The 25,464-nt window shown below is 36.8% G+C and overlaps 1 protein-coding gene across 3 annotated transcripts in view; it reads right to left on the reverse strand.

Annotated features, from left to right (window-relative positions):
* Positions 1-25,464, reverse strand: part of LOC115338651 (zinc finger and BTB domain-containing protein 24-like) — an 84,649-nt gene that overhangs the window by 58,992 nt on the left and 193 nt on the right. For all 3 annotated transcript variants that reach the window (XM_030007371.1, XM_030007370.1, XM_030007372.2), the window contains exons 2-13: positions 23,661-23,790; positions 21,038-21,101; positions 17,768-17,820; positions 17,587-17,683; positions 12,921-13,033; positions 9,499-9,669; positions 8,664-8,789; positions 6,457-6,531; positions 4,908-5,006; positions 2,838-2,977; positions 2,572-2,752; positions 1,976-2,120 (exon numbers count right to left, since the gene is read on the reverse strand). In XM_030007371.1, the coding sequence (XP_029863231.1) occupies positions 1,976-2,120; positions 2,572-2,752; positions 2,838-2,977; positions 4,908-5,006; positions 6,457-6,531; positions 8,664-8,789; positions 9,499-9,669; positions 12,921-13,033; positions 17,587-17,683; positions 17,768-17,820; positions 21,038-21,101; positions 23,661-23,790 (1,394 nt within the window). The remainder of the gene's footprint in view (positions 1-1,975; positions 2,121-2,571; positions 2,753-2,837; positions 2,978-4,907; positions 5,007-6,456; positions 6,532-8,663; positions 8,790-9,498; positions 9,670-12,920; positions 13,034-17,586; positions 17,684-17,767; positions 17,821-21,037; positions 21,102-23,660; positions 23,791-25,464) is intronic.

The following is a 25,464-nucleotide window of genomic DNA, read 5'->3' on the forward strand; positions in this document are numbered from 1 at the left end:
TTTCTCTTCATCTGCAGCCTCCCAATGTGTGGAATCCCCCAACACACCTCCTAGGAATCACAAGCACTTTTCCAGCCCTAGTGAAGGCAAAACTAGAACCCATCAGCGTGTGAGACACAAACAGCTCTCTAGCAGTAGCATTTTTTATATGCTTGTTTCTCCCCTTAAAAGAAAAGAGATCAGAAATATGACAAAAGCCAGAAAAGAATTTAAAAAAACACAAGTCCTAAACACTTCTTCAGTTCAACACATTTAATACCTTCCCCTGTTTTCCCCTCAAACAGAACAATGTAGTTCTGTTTGAGCTGGATGTCATCTGAGCACATTAACAGACTGAGACCCTCTGAGCGTGTGTATGTTACCTTTTTAGTTTGAATCAGAAGAATATGTTTTAAGTGAATCTCCTCATCCTTCCCATGCTTTGGTACACTTGGCAAAGCAGTCTTGGAACACGCAAACTAATTGATTCCTTCCAGAGGCACATTTACTATGCTGAAACCATTAAGTGTTCAGCCCATAAGATCACAATAGAGCTAGTCTGAAAGTCCCCTGTGCATGACATGGATATTGAACCCTTAGCACCAACTGCTTCCATCTCCTGACCTACTCTGACAGCAGACAGAAACTCTGCAGACTTCAGTGGAGTTTCATAGCCTCACTGTCTATCCCTGAACTGGATTTGGGAGCACTCAGGACAGTCAGGGGACCATTTAACTAATTAAATTGATATATGTCTTCTGCATAATTTTTAGTGATTCTCTGTAATTCTCTCAAAAGGCAGAATTTACTAGGTAATTAAATTAATAATTTCATTAGGAATAGGAAATACTGTCTGGGATAGTTACCTCTAGATCTAGATTCAAGCTTCCAAAAATATTTAATTTCCCCTTCTGAAGCTTTCTTACTTTCTATGACAATTTACATCCTTCAGCTGTTTGCAGTTCTGTTTTGCAATAAAAGTGTTTGAGCTCTCCAAGGTTATTAATTAGGATTAAGTTCTCATTAATCCTAATGTGATTTCACAAACCTGTCCTCAAAAGTATTTACATAGCCAGGAATTTGGAACATGACACTGTTTAATGGTTTTAATTTTGGTGTCATAGTTCACCATTATTCTTACTGCAATGCCAATGGTTTTTGTATCACTGTCAGCTTCTATGTTTTGCACCACCAGAGGAATATACTGACTTCCTGTCAGATATGTATCTACCCATGAGTAAGTCAAATACGGTAATTCCTTACTTAGTTGAACAAGGCAAAATGGCCTGATTGTCCATTTGAAACATAACTAGAGCTAACTGGAAAAGGCCATTCCAATTCAATGAAAAATTTTCATTTCAAAAGAAATAATTTTGAAAAAAAAACCACTAAATTTCCTGCAAAAAGAAAATCCAAATTTTGTTTAAAAGATATTAAAAGAACATGTTATTTTCACCTTTTCAAAATATTTTCTGAATTCATCAAGCTGCAAAAACCTGGGCAGCTTAAGAAGCCTAAATGTGACCAGAGCTGGAGAGTCTTGTGAATGTGCCATCTGAGACAGCATACTTGGAAGGCTGCTCCAAAGTGGAAAATCTGTAGATTGTGGGTTCACATCAGCCTAGCTGACAAGCTGTTTTCTTGAACAAAATTTCAATTTTGCAGAGATATAACTTGTCAGAAAGTCATTCGAAGTTTCCAACCAGTATCAGTCAGAACCAATTTCTTTTTTCAAAAAGAGCTCAGAAAACTCTTTCTTACATATCCATGGTCTCAACTTCAGGGGATTTATATATAATATCAAAAATACTGAATTCTCAAAAATACTGAATACTCAGCTATTCCTTTCACTGCATGTTGTTTTAGTTCATATTTAATGCACAAAAACCATAACAACTTCTGTAATATTTTGTAAGTCAAAGTGACAGCAATTGCTTCAGTTAAATAACCTAAAGCAAATAAGATAGCTTCAAAGACCATGGAACACCTTATTCACCTGATTCTCTTGACTGTTTTTCTAATTCCAACCTATTTTTCACTGCTGTTATGGCCTTTTCTACTGTATCCCTTCGCACTTGCTCAATGCTTTCTTCTCTTGATTCTTCCATATGGGGTTGAATTAGTTTGGCCATATCAAGAACCTAGTGAAATGATTTGAAAAAATAAAAATATCACAGAAGAGAAATATAGCATCTGATCCAACTTCTATACAATGAAATTCATTCGGAAAAGCCCTGCAAATTTCAGAAAAATTTACATAGCATTCAACTCCAGGGTTTTTTTTTTTGTGGAAAAAATAATTTCTAATTTTCATTTACATTTAATTATCTTATATACAAAAGTTATTCACAATATTCTTATGCTAAGACAAATAACTGACATATAAATATTTATCTTACATAGAGGGTAAATAAAAAGTATTTTTGAAATTTAGCTACTTTTATATAAATTAATTTCACTAAATTACTGTTTCCTGTGTAATCCATATGTTTGCAAGGTGTATGTTAATCACACAACACAAATAAGAATGTGCTTAACTGATTCCCAAGCCCCAGCTGATACCCTTGTTACATAAGACATTTATAAACCTACCTTTCCTTTATATTTGTGTGCAATTAGGTTACAAATAGTTGTTCTTCCAGAGAATGGAGGACCAAATACTAGTACTTTACAAGGAGGAAGTGGCATTGGTGGTAACAGGTAAGGCCGTGGATTCAACATAAATGTTTTCAATGCCTCTGGGGACGACAGTACGTACATTTTTCCTAGAAAACTTAAAGCAGAAGAGAAGCTAACAGTTAATAGACAGTTATCTTATAAAATAGAAATAAAAATAAAAAGTGTTGAATTCTGCTAACCTGACAGCCAAGTCTGGGTTTCCCATTACAATATCACCTTCCTTTAGAGCCACAGGACATGCTTGCCCCCACCTGCTTCTACGCCATCGATATCTGTGTGCTATTAGTTTGTAAGATGACAGAACCCGGAAAAGTTCATCCTATTTATTAAAACAGCAATAACAGCATATGTAATTTTTGCCTGAAGCTACATACACCTTGTTCTCAGCCTGTTTTGAAATATTTTGTTGGAAAATAAGCAAACCTAAAAAGAAAATCACATCATACTCTTTAAAATATTTTTAAAAAAATACATATTTCAGAATTGTAGGACAATTTTAAGGAGAAACTATTTATTTTCTAAATTTTATTTCATAAAAATAGTACTTAAAATAGTTCCTGTAGGCTTCATTTATTATTTATCAGAAGTTTAGAATGATAAAGAGGTACAAATCAGCCATTTATTGAAGATGACAGAAAATGGCCAAGTTTTCTTCTAAAGGGGATGAAGAAAGGACCACAGTCTGTGTGGGGGAGCAGCAAGGCCAAAATATCTCTTTTAGGCATGCAGAAATGTCATGTGATAGGAGTAAGTTTAATAGACCTTTTACAGAAGGTGAATAACGAGTGAATCCTAAATTTTATGGTGACTAAATTATTCAGAATAGTACAGACAAATGCTGGCTGTGAAGAACTGCAGAAGGACCTTCAGTATCTAGGAAGCCAGGCATTAAAATAGCAGTTCTACACAGAAAACGATGAGTTGTCATTGACTGTCACTGCTCATGAACAGATCTTGGAATTATAAAATATACTTCCATGAAAACTGGTCAGTGCCCAAGAGCAGTCAGAAAACCAACCCAAATGTTAGGAATATTTAGCAAAGAGAGAATAGGAGATAAAGGTTTATTTTTCTGTTGCGTAAATCCTGCCCTCATGTTTACTGCTATGTGCATTCTGCTACCTTAATCTCAAAAAGTATGCAGTAGAATTGGAAAAGTTTCAGAAAAAGGTAATATGACTGATCAGTCATACAAAAAGATTTTCATGTAAGAAATAAGATTAAGTAAACTGGAACTCTTCAGTCCAGGAACAAGACAGCTACATAAGAACAGGACAGAAGTCTGAAATAATGAGTTATTAGAGGGCAGATACAGAGAACAAAACTATTTACTGACTTTTGCATATCAGCAAGAGGACACTGAGCTAAAGGTGGCAGGTTCAACACAAAGGGAAGCAATTCTATATATAATGTCTAGTTAAGCTGCAGAACTCCTTGACCCAAATATCGTGGACGCTAAAAGCTTACACACAGACTAACACAAACACACAGACTAAATAACAAATACAGATGACCTCTGACACAGAAAGTCCTTCACTTGTGAATTTGTCGGGGACTGAGAAAACAGAAGAGTAAAGGAAGGGTGTTTCTCTGAAAATGCATAGCAGGGCCTCCCAGTTACAGTACCATTCATATATTCAAAGTTTTGTTTAAGAAATAGGAAAGATGACTGCAAGGGAATATAGGTGAAGACATTTATGCAAAGACTTCTGTTTTTCAGTTTTATTTGGAAGGGACGCAAATTATAATTGTCATGATTCAGCAAAATTCAGCACTAACTTTTCATGTTTCTAATTAATTACAGGAAATACGACATATGTGATTTCACCCATGCAGGATGCTGCTAAATTTGTATTAGCATGCTGTTTCTCATTCAGGAAAATAGTAAAGACTGAGCTAAGAGTCAGCTGCTGAGATTGTTACCTTTTGGCTAAAGTTTCTTTATTTTCTTGGAAGGCATTAATTCTTCCTCTATTACTAAAACAAACATTTTGTTCAAAATTTTATTATAATAATCTAAATTTTTTTTAATGACAGACTTTCTTCTTTTCATGCTCTTTTAAGTGGATTTCAGTCCCAGAATTATCTTAAATTCACATTTCTGGACAATCAAGGCTCAGAAAATGCCCTTATTGCATGGTAAAACAAGCTGGTTGCTGTGAAAGAAAGATGTTATAAGCTTACAGCAGAAAATAAAAAATATTTTTATACTTATTACAGTCATTTACATTTTAGAAAAGCACACTTACATTTTCCAGTCCCTCCAGTATTTCTTCTTGCTGACTTTGAAGTCTAGTTATAGGAGCTGCATTTCGAACACCCAGAGATTGAAGTCGAACTACTACTGACTGAAGAGAAAACAGCACTTGACTTAGTACCAATCAAAACTGCTTTTGTGATCCAAAAGGACCCCCAAAATATTTTTTAAATTGTAACTTATTATTTATATAATGGCTACATATAAACTAAGGCCCAGTTCCTAGCTTGGAGTCATGCTACTTATTGAGCTGAGTTTTAACAAGCTATTTGGTAGATACAGGCAGTGCAAAATGCTGAATCACAGCCTTTGTATCTCCTCATCATGCTATGAATCCCAAGCCTTCTAAAGGAATAGGCTGTGAAGGATTCTTTCCCACAAAGCAGTGGAAGTATTCAGATGAGCTCCAATCTGAAAAGGAGGAAAGTCTCTTTAGGAGATCAGATTATACACACTTGGAAGTAATACAACTTTGGGTAATTTATTCTAAAAGATACTTAAACCAGATGTCTGCCAATGAGAATCAGATGATATTAAATTTAATTGAAGTATTTCCTGAATGTAATCTTGCTTGAATGCAAGTGTTCTTGAAATGAAAAAGCAAATTTTGTCATGTTTGGACTAGTTTCATAATAGGTCTTTGCCTTACTTATAACGGTTGGAATCATTATACAACTTGATTGCCTTTACTATAAATTTTCTGTTGTAATGTTCACAAACAGATCATAAAGGAGGAAATTTTATGTTCCAACTTTGCAAAATTAGTGGGTTTTTTTCCCATAGGACTGTTCTTGGTAGTAAAGTTAAGCATAAATTAAAATAATACTTACAGAATTATAATTGATTCAACTTGTTTCAAACAACAGAGGGGAAACTGCAGGAGCAGCTCACTTCCTACATTGTCAAAGACAATCTCTCACTTCATTTGCAACCCCATACTTTAGGTTCTGATTTGAAGCAACTCTTATTTCTGAGGCAGAGGATATGATTATTTATCTTCAAATTTTATGATTGTAGTTTTTTAAGAGGGAGAACGAGTTGTTATGTTATGAACTAAAAATCTAGACACAAGCACTCAGCAGAATTGTTAAAAGAATGAAGTGTCTTCTATTACACTGTAAAATATCAAAGTTCATTAAAAATCTGCCATTATTTTAGACATCAGCACAAAATAAGCCAATTCTCTAAATATATCACACTGAAAATGTTTTAATTTCTCATGGTAATAATGATATTTTACACTAATACACAAAATAAAGTGCTAAAAACAGATGGATACAATAGAAAAGAGTTGTTGTTGCTGCCTGAAAATATTCTCATGTAACATAAATGTAAGCCTGGGGGCAGTGCAGTGAATCTTATAATTGTTTTAACAGAGCACCAAAAGCAAGCATTTCAAAGGTCATGTTTTCTAATAATAATTAAATGAGTTTTATACGCAACTTAAAATTTTGCCAACACCTTAATATAGAAAACACTACACAGAATTGAGAAATTATTTTCTAGCGGAGGTTAACTAAGTTGGTGCGTAGCTTACTTACTACAAAGAGATCATCTGGTTGCTGATTTCCATCAACTTCAATAAGATACTGGCAATCCTGTTCAGCCATCAAGTCCTGTTTAAGAACCAAGATATACTCATCAATTGAGTATAGTTAACCACATGATGAGACTGAAGCTCATTCTGTTCCTATACATATCAAAGGCTGGACTCCTTTGGACTTCAGCTAAACCAAGATTCATTGTATTGGGAGAGAAACTTTTATTTGGTGATGGATAAATACAGAGAGAATTCCAAAACTGGAGTTACAATGGGTTCAGAAAACAGATTAGGTATTCTAGCTCAAAAGCAAGAGAGCTACAAAGAATCAAGATGCAGTAATGTTTTGTGTACAAATTCAACTTCTAATTGTCTAACTACGTTAATTCTCTGCCGGAAAATGGTGACAATGTGAATTAACAGATTTCTTGGAAATAGCAGCCATGTTTTCATTTTGGTCCTGACCCTCACTTTCTGTAAAATTTGAACAATATATTTGATTTTTCTTATATTCAGTTTTCCCATTAGTAAATAAGATATTAGACTAAAATCAGACATCCCATGTCCGTTGTTAATGTCTCTGTCTGAGGACTGAGAATACTCACTCTGTTCCTGACAGATGTTGGTCTAACCCCAGCTCTGAAAAAGCCTAGTGAAGGTGACTTTACAACTTTGTAGATAATTTGTTCCAGTTCTTCACTACACTTATGGTCAGAGTTCATTTTCTTGCATCTAGTCTAAGTCTTCTATACTATAAATTATTTGTCCTACCTTTGGTAGAAATAGGTAATAATTAATTACTTCTTTCTAATATTCTTCTACAGAGGAGATAATAGTTTGTGTTTCTCTTATACACAATGGTCTCACTAGTACATCCATAATATTTGCTTTTGTACAATAGCATCACATTTATTGACTCAGTTTATGACTAACTAAAACCTCACAGATTGCAGATTGTCTGAAGTACTGAGGTCTAGCCAATTATTTCACGTAGTAGTTGTTCATTAGGTTTCCTCCCTAACTGTAGTATTTCACACCTATTTCTACTCAATTTCATCCTAACAACTTACCAAGAAATCAAAGTCTGTTCTCCAAAGTTCTTTCGACCTATCCCAGTTCACTGCAAACTGCACATCTTACAAGTTTTTTACAATTTCATCATCTCAACCTCTACCTGGGCCAACGATAGATCTGTATGTTCTTTTAATGTATTAGTGGATCACTAAGTATGTTCACTAATACATTCATCATTAGTGAAGCCTACGTAAGACCTACCAACTAGTGGCATGTGTTGAAAGTGTTGAAGTTTGGTGTACATCCTGAAGTAATTTAATCTAAACAACTTTTCATTAGTTTGCTTACAAGAAATCCATGTGAGATTGTATAATGATTAAAGATATCACATTTTGTGCTTTCCCCTTCACAGCAGTAACAAGTTAGTTACTCTAGCAAAGAACAGTATACCAGTTTTACACAATTTTATCTATAGGTTTATCTAATCCATAGGAAAATTGAAGGGCATAAATAAACAGAAATTGTCAAGTGTACAGCACACATGAGGCTTTTGCATTTGCTTGTACCAGGAGATTAAAAAAAAAAAAAAAAGAAAATAACTAATTATTGCTTTGGACGTGTTCTGGTTTGGGGTTTTTTTGGGGGGGGGTGAAGATACATAGTAAATCCGACTTTCCTGAACACAAAAAGGAAAGAAAAAAACAATGTCAGAGCTGCAGAAATTAAATAGGTGATAAAGCAAACTGATGGGCTAATTATTGTGTATATAAATCTGCAGGCAATGAAGCAGGTGAGGAAGGGATTCTATTCGAGTTGAAGGCAATGAATGCAAAGAGCAGATTTTTTATGGGATTGAATGCTAGAATGGACTTCGGTAATGGTGCTGATACACTGGGCTCTTTAAATACTTCACTTCCTAGATTTAGGAAGTGCCTGTGGTGGCAGGTATCATTTCACTTTTAAAACTCAAAGTTGATTACTTTATCTTGACTCTAGAGTAGAAACAACACCTACAGATGACAACTTTGTATCATTGATTTCAGTATGACTTTCAGAACTTGGGGATATGTTGTAGCATACCTTGTGCCTACCTCCATACAATAATTCTCAAACTAAAAAAAAAAATTAAAACAGTACAAGATATCTTAAAAAATCTTTTGTTATACATAATCATATTATTTTGCTTTGTCTTACTTCTAAAGGACGAAGCATTATATCCTTATACATTCCAACTCTTTCTTCTGCATTTTCAAGAAAGTCTTCAGGCCGCTGCACTATTTGATGCAAAAATTCTGACATCCTAAGTGGATCTTCTGCAGTCTGCGGAATGAAAAGTTAAATATTTCACGATACAGAAATAAAATAATGTACTAAACTAATTTTTGTCTTTACTCAAAGGTAAATAAAGTAGCTTTCCAGAGTATTGCAATGAGTATTAGTCCAGTGATTGCTGACTGTGATCCTATCCTGATGAAGTGTAATTTCTGCAAATTGAGAGGAATGTGCCTAGAACTTGCATTGATATATCTATGGCCAGCATTATAAACCAGAATAATTCAACCTGAATTAAAAATTAATAGCTTCATGAAAAAAAAGAAAATGTATTTGTAGTGGTCTAACACCAAAACCAGGAAACAAGCTAGTATCCTGCAAATACTAGAAAAACTTGCTACAATAAACAGAAATTAATAACGCTTTTATTTGCTTAGACCCAGAAACAGACAATATAGTGTCACCATTCTCCTGATACACCCTTTTAACTTATGGCAAGAAACAGTTCAGTGACTTCTGAGTTAGAGACTGAATCCAGGTTAAGCTGTACAATAATCACCATTTGCTGTCATTTAAACCTACCATTTAAGTATTATCCCACATCTCTTAAAGCAGAACAGAAACTGAATTAAGATTAAAGTTGAGCAAAATTAATTCATGATGTAGTATGGTGGTATTTTAGAATATTGGAATTTGTTCTGCTTTGTCTTGAGTACATTATAATACTTTGCAGTGTTTAGAAATTGGCAATATTTACCTCTTCTTCCTGCTCTTCATCTTCTTCTTCACTCTCTTCTTCATGCTGATCTTTCTCTTTCTTATGCTTTTCAATAATGTTAGGATCCCACTGGTTCCTCTGATATACCTGCCCAGAATCAGGGTGTTGCTTTTGTCCTGATATTCTTTGGCATAAGTCATAATCTGAACACTAGCAAGGAATAATTAAAAGGAAATCATGTGTTTATGTACTGCTATAATAATATTATTTTCCCTGAAACTGCAGAATGGAGGGTAGGAGTCTGTTCGGGAAATCTTTGGATTCATAAACTTCTCCAATAACATTCTGAGTAAACAAAATTTTCAAAAGCAGCAAATATTAAAGAAAGACTTAAACACTTGCATAGTTTTTCCCCATCAGCATTTTACATTCCGTATCAGGAGCGTAGCCACTACTTGAGCACATTTTACCATGCAAGTTATACCTTGTAGTATAAAGAGTGTAGGTGTAGTTTATGGATAAAAGTGTTCTGCAGACAGGCTTGTGATGGCTCTTGCAATTAATGCCAAAGTGGTTTAAACTTGAGCAAGATCAAGTCAATTTTATTAGGTGCCTCTGACCTCTCAGAGCTCTACTACTACCCGAAAGCATAGTGCCACTGTGTCAGAGGCTAAAGGAGTCCAGCAGTTTGGAGCTCTGGAAGAGTAAGCAATGGTCTTTCCATAAAAAGCCCTGCAGACACAAATTTAGTTTAACATTAAACACAGATAAATCTGGATGTGGTCTGTGGTGGTGAAATTATTAATATTTAAGATTTGAGAGGTCTGCTGAAGAAGTTTACCCTAACTAAAACATTCCTAACTAAACATCCTAACTAAAACATTTACCCCAACTAAAACATTCCTTTTAACTAAAAGCTAACAGTCTTGTGATTCTTTCCACCTCCCCACTTCTGAGCTAAGATAATACTGGGTGTGCCACTCCTATAGGCTCCTCCTATAGAGCCTTCTTTCTACATTGCCACATTATGTACTGTTTGATTCCTTCTTAGAATTGTGGCTGTTAGCAAGCTACTAAAGGAGTCAATCCATTCCGGGGATGGATACCTGACTTTGTTAACATTGAAAGGATTGTTTTTCCTCACCTCTTTCTTTTTTTTTTTCTGAAACAAAAAGCTGGTTGAGTGTCTGTAGTCACTTAACAGAGAACAGGGGAGCAGAGGGGGAGATGCTGTCTGAATGTTCGCTTACTATGATCATAGTTAATAAAGCTTCTGTCTGACCTGTCCTAAACTGTACTTGCATTAATACACACTTGGAGTCCTCTGATCTCCAAGAGGTCTTAAGATGGGTATCTTAAAATTCTCCTATGGAATTGGGGGTGGGGCACAACAAAAAATAAATAATCATTCTTCCTTTCTAAATCACTAACACCTACCCTTCAAACATATACGAAAAACCTGAGATAACAAGAAAATATTGTAGCTGTTAAGGTCAAATTGTTACAGAAATGAAGAATTGATTTCTACAGAAAATACAGAGCTTTTGAGATTGCATTGCTAGTGACAGGCATACTACACTCACTTTCAGATCCCATTGCTAGCAATAGGCCCACTACACTCATTTCCTGAGGTATCCCTTGAAGTATTACAGTACTTCAGGATATTTCTATATTTCTCTGGTGAGTCATACAGCTGACATGACTGCTATATGACATAGCACATTTTGAAATAGGGAAGGAGAAATTTGATCAGATATGGTTCTTTTTTCAAAGATGCATTGTCTGTCCTTTTTCTTGGAGAGACAAAATTTCTCTAAATTGGTCTGCTAATAACAGTATTTCATTATTCCCAGAGCTATCTAGAGTCTCCCTTCTTCCTTTCTTTTTGATATAATGAAAATGGTTACAATTCTGACATATCTGTGAAAACAGCTTGAACCCACTGAAATCAAAGACAAAATTATTCATTTGACTTTGGGGCAAGGATTTTTAATGAGCATTCAGTCTCAGTCTTCTTCCCGGAGGAGAAGATAATGTAACTACATGAAGTCAAGAATTATGTTTTCTTTCTAGTGTAGCTAGTATCACTCTTCTATTTCTACTGTTGCACATGAAACTATACAACATATATTCTCAAGAACTGGGATTTCTCACTCTCTGGCATTAAAACAAAGGTTTTCTGTAGCTGGAAAAAATCAAAACTGCCTGAAAAGCAGCACAAAAATATGTTTCTCTGATGTTTTAAGATCTTTCCATGAGCATAGAAAAAAAGGTTTGAAGTAGGCATTCACAAATTTTCATTATGCATGGTGAAACAAATTAGGTATCAAAAGTATGGAATTAAAACCAACACAGACTTAAGTCTGGCAAAGTGATAGACTAGGTCCACGCACTGAAGCTTAGCATCTGACAAATCACACAGATATGACAACTGGAATCAAAGTCCCAATGAGAATGGAGCACAAGACCAGAGGCTGATTATTCAGAGTTGCCTTGGCAGTCATTCTGCACATTCAGAGTAAAAGGTGGAAATAAACTAGTTGATAATAAATAAAACATTGCAAGAGGAAGGGCCTGAACCCTTGTTCATGATTATATATACCGTTATTTTGTCCGCATGGAGTCTGGCAAAGTTTGGTATGGGCCAGCTAGTGTTCTCCCTGGTGAATAGCTGGGCACAATCTGGAGAATGGCACAGGCCTAGGGCCTTTCCTAGCAGGCAGTTTGGACATGGCCAACCCATTCTGACTAACAAGACAGGTGAGCTATGTTCTGCCAAAGCAGTTGGCCTGATATCTAAAGAGTCACTGTTGCCTTGTTTTATTTACTAATCTGGACATAGCCAGCAAGTCCATTCTTTTAAGTTCCTTTGAGAAAGTCCTCATAATCCTACACTAACAATGGTTTGTGTTTCTCTAGTTATATCCAAGTCACTTTTGTAAAGTATCTGGTATGTCACGTTACTACTCATGAAGAAATTGAGATTTGTAAATAAGATGAATGAATAATGACCAAGAAGCAGTTTCACAATTAGTGAGGAATAAAATAAAATAAAATAAAATAAATAAACCAAACCAATTTGCTTTGTAACTTCCATATGTGAAAAGTTTCTTCCTGAAATACATGAATGGCAGGTGTACATGTATGCAAAATCCTGTAATAATCAAGTTATTCAAAGCTTTTTTTCTTGAAAATTTGTATCTTCTAATTCATAGAGGTGCTACTACACCTGCTACAGAACTGCTACTGAAGTTTTAGGAAATGTTCATTATTTTACATCAGCAATGCTTATAATGGAACAAACTAGTGTAATCACATACCAATATAAAAGAGAAAAATTTATTATTCCTCAATAAATACTGTACTGAAATGCACAGGGGAAAATACTATCTTTTGACTTATGCAGCATATGAATCTACTGATTAGAAAAATTACTAGCAAGTTACTGAAGATGACATTACCTTAATGTTAATCAGGAAATCCGGTTTTAATTTTAGATTCTTTATTTTCTCTATTTGCTGTGAAACAGACATGTATTCCTCTGAGAGAGAAGGAAATCCACTGAGAACATAACCTGCCAAATACATTTTATTAAATATATCTTTTAGAAGGTTATGTCAAATATAGGACTAGTCAGACTCATCTCCTTTAAACAATACATTTACTTAGTGGCACAATTTTAAACCATGTACATGATATAACACTATTAAAAAAATTGTGCACCCATGTCTACTTCAGACGAAATACAGACAAAAAAGTGTGTTGTTTTCAACTTGATATAGGACTCTCAAAGTTTATTAACTCAGTTAAGAAATTGTCCTGGTTTCACCTGGCATAGAGTTAATTTTCTTTCTAGTAGCTGGTATAGCGCTATGGTTTGGGTTCAGTATGAGAAGAATGTTGATAACACACTGATGTTTTCAGTTGTTGCTAAGTAGTGTTTGGTCTAAAGTCAAGGATTTTTCAGCTTCTCATGCCCAGCCAGCAAGAAGGCTGGAGGGGCACAAGAAGTTGGGAGGGGACACAGCCAGGACAGCTGACCCAAACTGGCCAAAGGGACATTCCATACCATGTGATGTCATGTCCAGTATATAAACTGGCGGGAGTTGGCTAGGGCAGGTGGATCGCTGCTCAGGAACTAACTGGGCATCGGTCAGCAAGTGGTAAGCAATTGCATTGTGCATCGCTTGTTTTGTATATTCCAATCCTTTTGTTATTATTGAGATTTTATTATTGTTGTTATTATCATTATGAGTTTCTTCTTTTCTGTCCTATTAAACTGTTCTTATCTCAACCCACAAGTTTTACTTTTTTTTTTTTCCTGATTCTCTGCCCCATCCCACTGGGTGGGGGGAGTGAGTAAGCAGCTGCATGGTGTTTAGTTACTGTCTGGGGTTAAACCATAACAGAAATATAAGAAATAGGTAGACATTAAAGCTCATATTTGGACCACCTGCTTCATGTGCCTAGCTCAGACATTGTAGTGCCTAAAAAGTAACGAGTTTTTAGTGACCATTTTTGCCACTAAAAGACTTTGTAAAAGGCATTACAAAAAGTAGCCACTCTATGATACAAAGCATTTAAAGGAGAAGTCTAGGCTTTTTATACAACTTTTAAAGGTATTCGGTCCTATAGGCAATGAAGAGAGCCTGAACAACTCTCTGGGATACATAGTGTTCCTGGATGTTAAATCCTCTCAAAAGGACGCACTATGCACGCAGTATGCGTACTGAGGCACCCAACTTGGTAAGCATCCATTCACTCAGGATTCACAATGCTGACTCCACTTTGGCAAACAGACACCGACTATATATGACAGGCATGGTGGTAATAATACCTTTTTCTGGTATTAGAGTGCTCAGCCCCACAGATGAGTAGGGCTTCATGTTCCTAGCAGAGTACTGTAACTACTAATGGCTGCACACAGTGCAGTAAGAACTACTGTCTAGCAAGGAACTCAATATTCATGAGGCCAGAATGAGGAACTAAACAAGAATCAGGTAGATTTTTTTAGCCTAATAATGAGAATATTGACTTAGAGAAATGGTGCATGCTCCAAATCCTTAGAATTTTATGTGATAACATTTAAATGCAAGCCTATGCAGCACAAAAACATTCCAGCAGTCTTTGCAGGAGGTATTAGGACTGAAGTCTCCTCCTTTGGGGAGCTACTATCCATAGATGCAAAATTTATAGAAGAGGATAAGCAAGAGAGAGCTTAATGTATAGTCATTCCTCTGGGAAATGAAAATCCTGGATTCTAAGTTGTTGATGCCTTCAGGGAATTCTAACTGGTAGTAAGACGTGGGGAGTCTGCACAGTCTCTGCTTATCAACACATCCCGGACAGCAACAGCTGATGTCAGAGGAATGGGAGTGTCACATGGGAAAATATTACCCCAAACTGTTTGTTCTCTGAGAGGGTGTTTGCCCCCAAACCAATAATGTTGTGGGGAGACTAACAATGACAAAGTTTACCTAAGGCAACCATCAACCAGATCAAATAGTAACCAGGGGATTACCATGAAACTTTTGAGGAGAGAAGGAACCACCTTGAAAAGAAGCATCAAAATTCATGACTGGGGGAAGAGACCTTAGAGTGAGAGCAAGGTAAAAGAACAGCAGCCTAACCAGGTTTGATGTGCCAGCACCGCAACCTTCTGCCTAGGCCTGGCAGAGCAGCCTCCCTGTTGGATGCTGTGAGCAACCTGCATTTCTACTACTGGACTGACAGAACAGGGTTAAACTTAAACACACAGTGACCCACACCTCGAGTGTGTGTAGGGGAGCTCATGGGGAGCTTTCTCACTAGTGTGTGCATTAGTAGACTGTAGGAAATGGCATAGACAGACAAAGCTAGAGCACGCACATTTCCAACAGAAAGGGTGCTTAAATAGCTGAACATGCTTTCTCAGAAAAGGGAATGTGTGCTTGTAACTTCCACCCATCTTTGAGAGAGAGTTTGCATGCATAACCAGGCAAGTTTGAGTATACTCTTTGGAATTAGTTTTAGGAAGGTGTTCAGAAATTTGTAGGTGTGTATTAATATTTGGCAAGTGCCTAGTGCTGCGGCTTGTCTGTTGTGTAGCTGATACTGAACCTTTTCACTGATACCAGTTCACTGATTGTCAGTTACTTGCCATTAATAAATCAATAAACAACTTTGGTACTGATTTGATTTAAATCATGCTAATTGAGCAGTTTCCCCCCGTGATAATGACATAGATTTTTCCTTTGCCAATATTATTTAGGCTAACATGATATGAACCTCTGGTTGTCTTCTTGTTCTATTAAAAAAAAAATTAGCAAGTATATCAGCTACATAGAGGTTATAATTCTGTATTTTCTTACCCATAATACCCTAAAATAAAAGTATGCTTGTTATTTTCCAGTGCCTATGTTATTTTAAAAAGAGACACTGCTTATATCAAAAAACAGCTTTAGAAGTTTTGTATCTGACCTCCCTTGGAAGTAAAAAAATAACCCAACCAAAACTCTGGTTTTAGTGACTTACAATTTTTAAATATTATAATTTGCTTTAGCACTTCTGAATATCTTTGACAAATCAGTCTCCAGCATAATATGTGCTTATTATTTAAGTCAGAAAATATAATAAAAAATAATTCCTTATTGTGTGTACTGTTTAGAAACTTGTATTTTACACTGTTAAAAACAAACATTAAAAGTAAAAAACTCAGCCTCTCATACAACACTGTTTCTAAAATCTTTAATGAATAATTAATAGCAAATTGACTGATTAGTTCCTGCTGAAAGCCTACTTAACCTTTCCAGGGATTATATTAAGATAATAGTTGCTAAACAAAAAGTTATTAGAACTAGAAAATACTTCACAAAAATCAGTTTTGGAGATGAGTTCTAGTTGGTAGGAAAAATAGTGAGGATGTAGGTTATTCTACACCTTGCTACCTTGGGGCATGTGTAATACAGATGTTGGCTTGGCTACAAGAACGGAACTTTCACCAACTTTATAGTCATGTTTCCAGTCTCTAGGATCTCTGTGGTCCTCTGTCATATACACATCTTAGGCATTCATCATCAGACTGACTCAAAGAGGGGAACTCAGATGACACAGATGTCTCTTCAGGCTTTTATTAAAGTCCTGACATATGGATTAAGAGACTGGCATTTCTGCTGCTACTTCTTCCCTCAAATTTTTGTTTCCTCATCATCTCCTTTTTTTTAATTTCTTCACTATTTCTCTGTCTTTTGCCTACTGTTTTAAAAGCCTGGTTTCACCAGGCAAGGCTGCATCTTTTGCAAAACGGTTGACTAGAGAAGGGGCAAAACCCACGGAACTGAAAGCAACTGAAAGCTTATAGAAGCGTGCTAGTTTTCAGAGCAGTAGAAACTTAACATTTTCTTGGCACTATACCTGTCTCTCTCCTATAGTGGGAATTTCAAATAAAAGTCAGCACCAGAAAAAGAAACTGCATTTTCTTTTACTTCCTTTCCACTTAGCAGTATATTTGTTTTCTCTTCAGGAAAGCAGGTTCAGAATCCAGTAAGACCTGTAGCACTAGTCTTAATTGCCTCAATTAACATAATCTTTCCTCAAAAAGAAGAATTATTCCCCCTACCAATACTATTCTCATCTAACTTACTCTCAGTGACAAAATGCAAAGGGAATAAACAATGTTGTAAGAAAAAAAAAAAAAGACTGTAATACTTTGCATTTTCAATAATCTGTTTTCCTTCTTTTTCATTATTTTAAACGTTTAAAATATTTTTGCTGGTGTTTTTCTTTTTTTGTTGTTGTTGTTATAGAAGTATTCAAACAAAAAAAAAAAATCTGCATTTTTAATCCTAAAGCTTTTCAAACCAGATAATATTGTCACATGAGAGTCATAGCAACACTTAAAATCTGGGACAAATTAATTTTCTCAAAAATTAACACAACATAGGACTGGTATGACACATTCTGATCTTCCATATTGGTAAATTAATCCCTAAATACACTCTCAGTTTATGGATATTCCACAACCTGGGGAGCACAAGAAAAAGTGCTACAGTCTAATGCAAAATAAATTATATTTGAGCAGTAATGGATGCAAAGTGTGTCAAAATTATAGCTAGCTCATCCTAAGAAGTTTAGGCTATAAATACTTACCAAAATGAGCAACTTCTGGTGACTCAATCTTTTTCAAAATCATTTCTGTAACCAGTTCTTCTGAAATACTTTGACCTTTAAAAAGCAATTCTTGACACTAAGGTAAAATGCAAAACATAGTCTTATATAATATGTATTTGTCAAGAATGTGACAAAACATACTAGAAGATTAGACCTTTACCTTAAGCCCATATTCTGTTTCTTCATGAATATTCATTTGAATTACTTCTAAAGCTGAGGAAGCACATCAGACAGAATAAAATTAAAATAATTAATAAAAAATATTTTATATACAGACATGTACATGCAGATACATACATACACACACACATAGGAATATGTATGTGTGTTCCATGCAACCAGACTATTTTTGAATGAGTAGCCATTATATTTAGGGCCTTTATTATATTTTGTCCATCCAGAACTTGGTGCCTTCCGACAACGTCTGGGTAGATGTTTTTCCCTACAATTTAACCCTATAGATACTACAGACAAATGCACAACAGCAGCCTTGCAGGGTTATTTCAACTACTAATTTATATCAAATTAGCATTACTGCTGTGTAATCCAGAGATGAGTATTTGAGCTCAAACACTTCCCAAATTTTAAAAGCAAGTTTTAGAAAACGAACTGTTCAGACACACAAACCCATCTGCTTTAAAAAAGCCCTTAAAAACCTACTCCTTATACAGTCCAATTATCTAAAATTAAATACTAAATTTGACACCCATCAAATTCAAAGTCCTGCCCTCTGTCTCTGTGGACAGTGACATCATAGCAGAATGATGCTGGAATTCTTTCACACTTCTATACCGTTGAAATAAGCAGACAATTAATGAAAGTTTTCAAGAATGACCCTTAAGGCTACATCTATATTACTAATAAACCAGGCCAGGGAAAGATCCTGAAGCCAGGTGGCTCATGCCTATACAGCTAAAATCTTTCTTCCCAAAACATAGTGGCTGTTTTCAAATGGTTCCTATGAGTAATGATGACTGTTGCACATACTATCCTTCATACTATGAATGGATGTTTGGGAGAGCAGTATTTGCCATGGGCCAAAACTGAGACAGGGGATGTACTAACAAACAACACAGACAACTGAAAATCAGCACTGTACATGTACCCTGGCCCTGTTTTATTTATGAGTATTGACATATTAATTGGATAAATGGATAGAAAGTATTTTGTCAAATTAAAAAGACTGTGAACACCTTTCCTATTTAGTAATTCTCTATCTTGGATTATTTTTTAAATAAATAACACAGTGCAGGACAGATATTGATACACTGCAGCAAGTCCAGTGGAGGGCACCAAGATGATTAGAAGTGTTGAACGTACTAGGAGAGGCCAAAAGAACTGGCCTTGTTCAGCCTGGAGAAAACAGGGCAGCTGTAATTGCTGTCTAAAACTACTTACTGGGAAGGCACAAAGACAGAACCACTGTCTTCACAGAAGTGCAAATAGGACAGCAAGCAACAGACACAAGTAAGAACAGGAGAAATTCCAATGGGGTAATTAGGAGGAATTTTTCATCGTGAAGGTAGTCAAACATTGGAAAGCGTGCCCAGGGAGGTGGTGGAGTCTTCGTCCTTGGAGATACTCCAGATTTGAAACAGCCCTGAGCAACCTTCTTTAGTTGACCCTGCTTTGAGTGTGAGGTTGGTCTCAGTGACCTCTGGAGGTCCTTTCTGAGCTAAATTATTCATGTTTCTGTATGCTGAATTTGTTTCTTTCTTTTTTGATGTGGAAAATGAAAGAGAACCATTAGCGAAAGTTGAAGGAATGTGTGTATGTACACATGTGTGGGTACACTAGACAAAAGGAGATTAAAAGAAATACCATGAGCAAAAGAAGAAAAGAATAATTCTTTGAATCTACTAGAAATAAGGCACAAAAATGCAATAAGTGAGATTTACCTCAGTCATTAAGAAAAACCTTCTAATGGCAAAGACTGTGTTACAGAGATAGACAGCCCAGAGATTTTTAAAAACAAAATTGACAGACATTTGTCAGTAATGGTTTAAATACATTCAAATAGTGTGGATTGGCTTAAGTACATTCCTAACATCCCTTCCGATTTTGGTTTGATCAATGTTTTGGGCCAGGTATTAATTTTTTGTTAGACAATCCAATGAATTAAAAATTCTATGTTTACAAAAGTCAAAAAAGCACTGAATTTTACCATATTATAGTTCCAAATCTTCAAAATAAGATAAAGATACTTCATTTGATAAATAACCCTACATATTCACAGGAATATGAAGTGTTACACTGTCCACTAGAGGGCTTTTATTAGAGCAATAAAAAATACTAGGGGGCACATTTAAAAGAAAAAATGTAATGAAAATCAGTATATAAAGAGTTAGTTCATAATCAGAACAACTGTATACATATAATCCATAAAATCAGATTTATAATTTGGTGTCCCCAAAGAGGCACTCAAGAAATTGCTTCATAGTTAAGGTTATTATGTGCTTTCTTTTCTTCTACTTAAAAAGATTATATTAGCCTTCAAACTGGTAGCACAAATTTGGTGGAAAAGTTTTCTTTTTTCAAAAAGCTTAAGTGAATGAATTTATGAATTATAATGTCATGGATACAAAAATATTACCAGGGCTTTAAAAAAAAAACAACAGATTTTTAAATATTTTTTTAGTTACTGCTGGCAAAATTAGTACAAAGGAAAACTGCCAGAGACTTTATTTTTTCTAGGAACCTAATTTCATGCTGAGATGCCTCCAAAATGAAAAAAAAAATCTCTAGCAATATGTTGATAGGGAATAAGATAATGTTATAAGCAACAGGTTTTACTCTACAGATCTTCAAAAATCTTTATGAGAGGGACTATCAGAAATGGAGCTGGATAGCTTAGAAAATGAAATGATGTCTTGTGTTCTGGTAAATGCATGGTGGGAGAAATTAACTACACCTTCTGTAATAAGCCAATATTTTTGTTTTAGAAATTTTAAAGTGCCAGGTCCCATTCCTTCCATTATTACTTACACTGATACAAAAGTTACACTTCTGTTTCCTGGAGTACATCCCCCCTTGTATTAGGCACTGCACAAACAGAAAGGAAAGATCTTCCTATTTTTTCATGGTCTGTATTGGAAAATCTCTGTGCTCTCTGGAGTTGAATGAGTTGCTTCCATGTGAACAAGAAGGGTCACATGAATTACGTTACAGGATCGGGAATAGAATTTGATTATTATGTGTTACGTGTATCCACTTCTGGGTTTAAAAAAAAAAAAAAAAAGTTATTTTCTAAGCCTCTCTATAACTAAAAGGCTATTTTTCAGCAATTGCATTTCTGGCAAAATGGTCCTTATCAGTAGTCTTTACTGCAATCAGAAACATGCCATTTTGAATTACAGGGAACAGCAAGTATATTCTAAGCCAAACGATATTATGAAGCCAATGCAATGTTCCAAATATAGTGTATGTTTACCTTCTATGAAAATGCATTTCCATATTTCTGCTAGTTTTCTAGCTAATGTTTTCTTTCCAGAACCCTTCAAATGAAAAATACACATTTAAACGAAAAACAAGCAAAAGGAAAAAAACCCCAAACATATTACATAATAAAGAATATATTTTCATATGATAAAAACAATTAAAAGCTACCATCAGGATTAGGTCCTCTGAGTTATGCACTGTGCAAACACAAACACTCTTTTTAATACCATCCTCTATTTTATACTGCCTAGCATTGCTAATTACTGTTACTGCCCTTTGCAGTTAATTATCTCCAGAGTAATTAGACTGACTTTGTTTCTGAGTAACTCTATCTAAAACTCCACTATGATTTGCCCATAAATTCCTATGAGAAACTCTTTAGACTGAAATTTATTATCTTCAGTCTCAAAGCAAATTATGACGCAAACCTGTTCAGCTGTTTCTGAGCAAGATACATAGGGATAGTATTCTTTGACTAAAACAACAAATACATAAAAATTGCCCTTGTTAGTCCACAAATCTGGTTTAGATACTGACAAAATGTTTATTTTATCACTTACATGAATCCTGAGGAACCAACATAACCAAGAGTAATGAGGCCTCTAAAAGCACAGCTACCTGAATGGGATTTTGCAAAACTCACCACCTTCCACCCTCTAGGATTATGCCCTTTTTTCAAGGGCATACAAGACGACCTTTTTGACAGTCTGTTTGCCCTAGATAAATTTTGTGATTAAAAAATAGTAAAAAACAACAAATAAATCACATTGCCAGTTAACAGTGTACCAGCATACACTCCAGACTACTCATACCTTACTTTTTACAGGAGTGATGAGAATATATGTATTTTGCTTTGCTTTAATGGCACAATGTTTTTAACTTAAAAGATACATCTTAAATAAGATAGATGCTCTACACATAAGCCATATAAATAAAAGATATTATCATAAAAATAGAATATTTAATTTCCTGCTCTCCTGATGAGGCCTGTGCAATTTCAACCCTTTGTTAAAATTTATATTAATATCAAAGCATCTACTGAAGGCAATGATTTCAGATGAGAATATATATTTATTATATGTTTTTTGCGTGTCTTTCACTGAGTATTTTATGCTGGTTTGGTCTATAAAAATGTAAAGTTTCCTTTCTCATGTAAGGTTAGAAATTTGGTGTTTGTTTAAAACTAAGCGAGCCAGTCCACTGTGACTTTCTACTGAGCTGAATGCACTCTTTCAAGTCTCATGGTGACCATAAGGCACGCTTGTTGGCTATCACTTTATACAGTCTCACTGTGATGTTTGCAAGTCATCCACTTGCAGAACACCACCCTGCCTCCTTTCTCAGTTTGGTCAGACGTAAAGATGTGCAGTCAAGCATTACCCAGCAACTGGAGCCAAGGAGTACAAAAGGATGCAGACCTGTGCAAACGCTAGGGACTGGGAGCCTTCTAGCCTGCTGAAAGTCTCTGAAGAAAGGAAACATAGCCACATCTTAGCACTATGCCCATTTCGCATGATATAATCTGCCACCATCATGTGACTATGTGCTGGCATACTGCACCGCATAGGATGGTTCTCCATTAGTATGGGGTGTGGTGCAGAGAGGGACTGGGGCTTGATTGGGTGGGTCAACTGGAATTGAAGTTTGGGTTGATTGCCAGCTCTAGGTGCACACCATTGACCTCCCCACCTGCTAGGCAGCGCAAAGCAGATTTCTGTATGGTCATTTCAGGCTCTGTTGCGGTACCTAACAGAATCACACACAAACGCAGATGGCAAGCTGCTAGAGGACCTTATGTTCACACCGGCTGTGGGGTGCTCTGAAGGCAACTTTCATGGGCAACTGCAATGTTCAAGAGGAAAGCAGCTTTCAGGGCACCAGTGCTGTGTTTAAGTGCATAGCAGATTCAGTATAGTCATAAGGCAAACATGCACCAAAAAAGAACCCCCTTCAGCAAACTAAGGCACTAATGTAAAACCACCCATAGAGTCTCCTGCACTTGGGAAAAAGAAAACTGAGAAGTCTAGGATTACAAAACATCAAATTTTCCTAAGTAAAGGAGGCCACAAATTATTTGAGAAAAAGACAGACCTTGAATTATAGTTAAAATATAGTACAAATCTCCTTACCAGGACACCTTGGTGGACTTCCATTATTCCCAAATATATGACATACAATTACGTCAAAGTTTGAATATTAAAGTTAAAATATCTAATACCTCATTGCATGTCTGTAAGTCAGTACATTAACCTGAAGGCTCTTTTGTGCCTATTTATGTCTTTAATCTGTCAAGTTTTTTAAAAGTTAGACTACTGAAATAACATAAAAAAAATCCAGTTGCCAATGTGAAAAGAGAAGAAACTTTTCAGGCTACATGTGACTTTTAAGTACAGTAATAACACTTTTAATTGTAATTGACTGGTCACTCAGGCAAAAAATTTGCCTTATTAAATGAGATCAGAATCTTTTACACACTGTGCAGGATTTGCAAAGTGGAAAAGATAAAAAAGTAAGTCTTTGATCTTTTTGGCAGCATCACTAAACTAATGTTTTGAAAGGAAAAGTAAAATTGTTAGCAGAATATCTGGAGAAAAAACTTCTATCAGACATCTTACTGGCTTTCCAAAGATAATGAAGCAAGTGGGCCTGGACAACAGAAAGGATTTTTCAGCTTCATCTTCATCGAAGATGTCTGCAAAGGGCTGAGCTTGCTTTTCCTCTTGTGAAGCCATATATGATCTCAGACTGGGAGAAAAAGAAAGCTTCTTATAAAATACAGTAACTTACATATCTGTAAAATGACACATACTTAAAAATGGAACTGAAAAATAATGTGATACAAGGCGAATTGCTTTGTAACAAAATTTGCTGTAAGAAGAAAAAGCATTTAGAGAACATACTACAACGCACTCATTACTAAGAGAAGAGCTGCTTCTGAAAAATAAGGGGTTGTTGGAACCACCCCCGATCCCCAGCTGCAGCTATATGGTTGTTGATAATGACTTCTTCCTGACTCTCAAATTGCCTGTTGCTCTTTTTTAAACAGCATGTAGTTGTTTCATTGCCTTTTCCTTCCTGTTCCAATTACCACACAGTTGTAACTTCTCTGTGGTCCCTGAAATGGACCATGGCCCTGCTAAGACCTTCGCTTGTGAGCTTCAGACACAGAAGAGCCCAATCATGGTCAATGGAACTACTAGCTGTGTCCACAGCTAGGTACACGAGTAAGGCTTTGCAGAATTAAATCACGGTTCATGATCTGTTCTGTAATCCTCTCATAACTCCCAGCTCTTCCAGGACTGCACGAGATTGCACATCCAGCGCTATGCTACAAAGTAAAACAGAAGCAAGTTTCGAATTAAGGTAAGCTGGAGCAAAATTTGGGTGGGCCTTTCGAGCAAATGGGGTCCAAAAACGTGAGATTGATGAAGCACAGCTTCGAGAAAGCATACCTTTTGAGAAGCATTTTTTCGAGAAAACATTGCTTTCTTTAGAGGGCCACTTAAGTCTCAGCCCCCAGCGCACCCCATTTTTAAATTAAAAAAATTCTACTACAGGATGAAAATCTGAAAAAATTTGTTTTGAAACATCAAACTGAAACGTTCTGACACTTTCAGAGTAAGACCTTCTGAGCAATAGGGACAGTATTTCAATACTAAAAAACCCACCACACACAGACCAACCCTCCATTTCTCTCATGGAAACGCACTAGGTGAACTTCACCTGACATTTCCAGCAGTTTCACTCCTTCCCGAACCTTCACAATTACGGCGCAATTTCCTAACTACAAAAAACACCCCAACCAAACTAAAGAAATAAACCACACACCCCACCCCCCCCCCCCCCCGACTAAAAGCTAGGAGGGGCCTTGTTCCCCCCCCGCCCTCCCCGCCCCTCCAGCACGCCCCTGACCGGCAGCGCGAAGACGACCGCCCCAGTCGGCGCCCCTCAGGAACGGGGCCGTTGAGGGGGGGGGGTCACTTACGTTGAGCGAAATGGCGGCGCGGGGGGCACAGCGCGGCCCGCGCCCCGCCGCCACCGGCTCGTGTACGCCCGTAACCCGGGCAACCGAAGAGCACCGCCCCCTTTCCCTTCGCCCCGCCCCCTCGGAAGGCGGATGAAGGCGGACACACCCCCCCAAAGCCCGCGCGGGGAGGTGCCGCGGGCGGTAGGGGGCGGGGCTTCGGAGCTGTTCCTGGTACTGACCCCTGCGGGCGGACCCGCAACGAGGGGAGCCCGGCGGGAGCAACAGCGGCTGATGCCGCCACCTCGCCTGCCCCGCTGAGCCGCCCCCGCCGCGGCGGGACCGGCGCTGCCGAGGGGCCACGCGTGACGCGGCTCCACCGCCCCCTCGGGCGGCGGCGCAGGCGCTCTCTCTCTCTCTCCTCTCGCCCGGCCGTGGGCGCGCCTGCGCGCCGG

The sequence above is a fragment of the Aquila chrysaetos genome, chromosome 2 (genome assembly GCF_900496995.4).
Source record: "Aquila chrysaetos chrysaetos chromosome 2, bAquChr1.4, whole genome shotgun sequence".
NCBI lineage: Eukaryota > Metazoa > Chordata > Aves > Accipitriformes > Accipitridae > Aquila > Aquila chrysaetos.